General features: G+C 41.3%; 1 protein-coding gene across 1 annotated transcript; it reads right to left on the bottom strand.

The window, feature by feature from the left end:
• Positions 1–3,206: 3,206 nt before the first annotated feature.
• LOC105559054 lies at positions 3,207–4,621 on the bottom strand. The gene is made up of 2 exons (XM_012007067.1): positions 3,639–4,621; positions 3,207–3,228 (listed from the first exon to the last, which is right to left on the bottom strand). Exons 1-2 carry the CDS (start codon positions 4,619–4,621, stop codon positions 3,207–3,209), a joined length of 1,005 nt encoding a protein of 334 aa, XP_011862457.1.
• Between the last annotated feature and the right edge of the window lie 182 nt (positions 4,622–4,803).

The raw sequence follows: 4,803 nt of genomic DNA, 5'->3' as shown, positions 1-4,803 counted from the left end.
ATCAAATAATAGCTCTCCATAAAAAATCTGTACGAGGTTACAAATGGTCTGCTAATACCGTGAGAAAAGCCCTCCGATTGAAATTGTTATGCGGTGCTAGCGGCTATCAAGAAATATTAGACCAGGGTATTCCATTACCTGCAGCACGTACGCTAAGACAAAGATGTGAGGATCTTGAGTTTCATCCCGGCATCTGCGAGGAAGTATTTGAGACATTACAACAACGAGTATCTCAATTTACGGATGATCGTGAAAAAGATTGCATGCTAGCCCTCGATGAAATGAGCATTATGGCAGGAGAGCAAGTTGATCATGGTATAATGTCACATGTTGGTCTTTCAACTCTTCCTGACAAATCTGGTAAATAAATTAGATATATACAATTACATAATTGAATATTGGAAGTGTGTTTGTTAAATATACAAAATATTAAGTATCCGCCATTATAATTCTAAAATAATGTAAAATGTTAATATTAATCTTATTCTCAATATTCTCCTAAATGACACACATCAACGTTTGCTTCAAAATTCCTACACATACTTCTATAACTATTATACTATATACCTTATTACATATTCCTATTATTCCTACTTATAATTTATATATCCTATATATTAGTTATATTTACATACATGCAACCAAAAAAACATACATACATACATATAAGTTATATTTATATAACTTGCTTGTATTGTTCTAGGTTGATAACGGATTCACACTGCATCTGATATCCAATAGGAAAGTTCACTTTCTAAAAATTCTAGTAGAGTGTCTAGAAAACGAACTTTTCTATTAGATATTGGATGTTGTACATCAGACATTGGATGCAATGTAAATCCTTCACGATATTTCATGTGTGGTACTACAAGCTTCGTCGGGTGTATTAATTGATTATAAGATAAAGAATATCTAGAAACTCGAGAATTTGTTTATCTTGTCGCCACATGAAACATCAGTCACTTTCTTACTTTTTCACTTTCTTTTCTGTTTTCTTCTGTTTTCCTAGGTAACATAAAAAAAGCTACGCATGCTTTAGTTTGTCTATTAGGAGGTCTTTTCGTTCGCTGGAAAACACCCGTAGCGTTTTATTTTACACCAGATAGTGTAGATGGTGCTATTTTAAAACCAATTATCGAAAATATTATTCAGAAAGCTGAAGCTGTTGGCCTGTATGTACATAGCGTAACGTCTGATATGGGTCCCGTAAATTTAAGTATGTGGAAAGCATTTGGCGGTATTGTAAGTGGTAAATATACAAAAATTAAAAATTCAATTGTGCATCCCGTAGATAATAAAAGAAAACTTATGTTCATTGCGGATGCTCCGCATCTATTAAAAAATATAAAAAGTATGTTAATAAGCAACAAGGTAATTGAGTTACCTATGACATTCGTTCAGACGCACAAGTTATCAAATTCTATTGTCAAATATGAACATTTGAAAGAATTAGTAGATATACAGGAAAATTTACAACTAAAATTAATACCTAAGCTAAGAAAACAAGATATAATATGTACTACGTTTAAGAAAATGAAGGTAAATAAAGCCAAGAATGTATTTAGTAGAGACGTTAGTAGTGCTATCAAATTTTATGCAGAAGAGACAGGTAAAACAGAATTGAATACCATGGCAACATTTATAGAAGTAATTTCTAAGTGGTTTACTTTACTAACTGCACGAACACCACGTGTTGCTTTAGGTAAAACACGTGTGATGAAACAACATATAATGAACATAATTTATTTCTTTACGCTGTTGTAGAACTCTTTCGTGAAATGAAAATTGGTCAAAAGCAAATATTCAAACCAGTGCAAAATGGCATTATAATTACCACAACTTCCATAATTGAATTAACTATAAATTATCTTATTAATAAACGAGGCTTTCGATATGTATTAATTGGACGTTTGACACAAGATTGCGTTGAAAACTTGTTTTCTTCGATACGCGCAAAAAATCCTACACCTACTGCATTACAGTTTCAGCAAAGTTTAAAACTTATAGTAATTTCGCAGTATCTGAAATCATCATGTAGATCGAATTATGACAATGACGATGGAAACATTATCAGTGATTTTTTAACTAAACCTAAAAAGAAAAAATGTAAAACAACCGCACTAGGTCAATGTATTATTACTATGATTCCAAAAGAAAATATTCATATTGATAATATTGAACTCAATATTTTATACAATATACGAGGGCGGTTCAAATATGATCGAGACAAACGCTGTAGATGGCGCGCCTGTATGTTTTGAAGGTCGCGACTTGAGTATGTGATAGCTGGGTCCCTTACGAACAGTGTGGCATAGTTTACGTCGCGAACGCACGTTTCACGCGCGTGATATGACCATGAATGAACGTCAAGTGCCGACCGCCGTTGCGCAACGTATTGTCATTCGTTTTTTGATGTGGGAAGGCGTTAAAAACACGGAAATTCTTCGGCGTTTACGAAATCAGTTCGGATAGTGAGTGCCTGAGTAGGTCTGCTGTGTTTAAATGGGCCAAAGCGTTCAAAGATGGCCGCGAAACCGTCGAAAATGAGCCGCATGATCGTCGTCCGCGGGTAAGGTTATGTGTACTGTATTCTGGGACCGGCGGGGAGTGCTGTACGTTGACTTCCTGCGCACACAACGTTCCATCAATGTTGCATACTACTCTAACCTTCTGAAAACACACGTGAAACCCGCTTATCGCTCGAAACGGAGGAGCATCCCAGCGCGAAGTGCGATTCTTCTCCAGGATAACGCGCGCCCTCATACCGCGCGTCTCACGCTCGATACAATATCAGAATTGGGGAGGTACTAGAACACCCCCCCCTACAGTCCGGATTTATCACCCTGCGACTACCACATGTTTGGACCACTGAAAGAAGCCCTCGGAGGTCAAAGATTCAACACCGACGACGAGGTAGAGGAGTTCGTGCGCACATGGCTGTCCGAGTTGCCCAAGGAATTCTTCGATACCGGCATCAAAAAGCTTCCGGAGAGGTCGCAAAAATGTGTAACTAGTGAGGGGAATTACCTAGAAAAACTGTAAATTTTTGTAAATATTTTCGATAATAAATAAATGTGTCAGAGCGTTTGTCTCGAACATATTTGAACCGCCCTCGTAACAGGATACATCATTTCAAGCATTACGAAATATAACAAAGTGTGTATGCAATGTATAAATTCTGTTGGATCAAAACACTTTGACCCAAATCAAGCATACTCTCGATTCGTCCTATTACGAAATTTGCAAAACTTCATTGTTCTTTAGTCGTCATGGCTTCCGGATGGTTGCCGCGTCCGTTTTCAGTGTGGTGCCGACGTTTCGCAGGCGTTGCAGTCTGCTTAATCAGGGCTGGGAGACTCTGATACTGAGCTCCCTCGCGTTGCGCTGGTCCTTTTATACTTGTTCTTGGGGGGAGAGAAGGGGGGTGGTCAGGGGGAGGGGGTGGTCAGAGGGAGGGGGGTCAGCCTATGCCGGCTGACAGTTTTTTTTTAACCGGGAGGGCGGTGTGCCATATCGGGCTCACCTGATAGCCTTTGTCGCGATTCAGATTGTCAGGGTGTTTCAAGATTTCTATGCCTTCGCGGTGTTTTCGTGCGAAATAGCTTTGGGACGGGGCCAGCATGGTGGTTTTGTCGAACTGGATGGCGTGTCCGGTCTCGATCTTGTGTTCGGCTAGAGCTGATTGTGAGAAGTGGCCGTATTTGGTACATCGCTGGTGTTCTTTGATTCGTGTACTAATCTTCCTCCCGGTTTCTCCTATGTACGCTTTGCCGCAGGAACATGGGACCTTGTAAACCCCTGGGGCTGTCAAAGGGGGTCTCCGGTCCTTGGGATTGGGGAGCATTTCTGAGAGCTTGTTGCAAGGTTTGAAGATCGCTTTGATGTTGTGTTTGCTCAGAATTCTGCTGATGCGGTCCGTTGTGCCTCTGACGTATGGGAGTACTACTGCCTTAATCTTCTCTTTCTCTGTCTCTGGCGTCGTGTTGTTGTTCTGGCCGGATTCCATGTTGGTCAGCTTCTTGATGGTAAGGTTGATGTTTCTGCTGCTGTATCCGTTCCTGGTCAGGGTTCGGTGAAGGTGGTTTAGCTCTCCGTTCAGGGCGGCTGGTTTCGAAATGGAGAGTGCTCTGTGGACTAGAGAGCTGATTACCGAATTCTTTTGGGCGGGGTGATGGTGGGAGTTTGCGTGGAGGTATCGGTCCGTGTGTGTTGGTTTGCGGTAGACGTTGTGGCTTAGGGTGCCGTCTTCGTTCCTACGGACCAGGACATCCAGGAAGGGGATTTGGGAATTCTGTTCGGTCTCCATTGTGAATTGGATGTTGGGATGTTGGGAGTTAATGAAAGTGAGGAAATGAGGTAGAGTTTCCCTTCCGTGGTTCCAGATGACGACGGTGTCGTCCACGTACCGGAACCATTTGGAGGGTTTTAGTGGGGCCTTCTTCAGGATTTCATTCTCGAAGTGTTCCATAAAGATGTTTGCGATGATGGGTGATATCGGGGATCCCATTGCTGCTCCCGTGGTTTGTTCGTAGAATTCTCCTTCGAACCGGAAATAGGTGGAGTTAAGGCAGTGTTCTATTAATGGGAACAGGGTGGATGGAATCTCTTTGGATGTTCTCATGATGTCCAGAGTGTCTTGGACTGGGACGTTGGTGAACAGGGAAACCACGTCGAAGCTTACCAGGATGTCGTTGGGCTTGGTTTTTATCTTGGTTATTTTGTTCACGAAGTCCATTGAGTTCCTGATGTGGGAGTCGTTGAGGCCGGTAAGTTTTTGGAGGGGTTTGGTGAGGTAGCGGGCTA

The sequence above is a fragment of the Vollenhovia emeryi genome, unplaced genomic scaffold, assembly GCF_000949405.1.
Source record: "Vollenhovia emeryi isolate VEMERY1.0 unplaced genomic scaffold, V.emery_V1.0 DF939293.1, whole genome shotgun sequence".
NCBI lineage: Eukaryota > Metazoa > Arthropoda > Insecta > Hymenoptera > Formicidae > Vollenhovia > Vollenhovia emeryi.
Note: the sequence above shows the minus strand (reverse complement) of the source record. Positions and strands in the feature narration are given on the sequence as shown.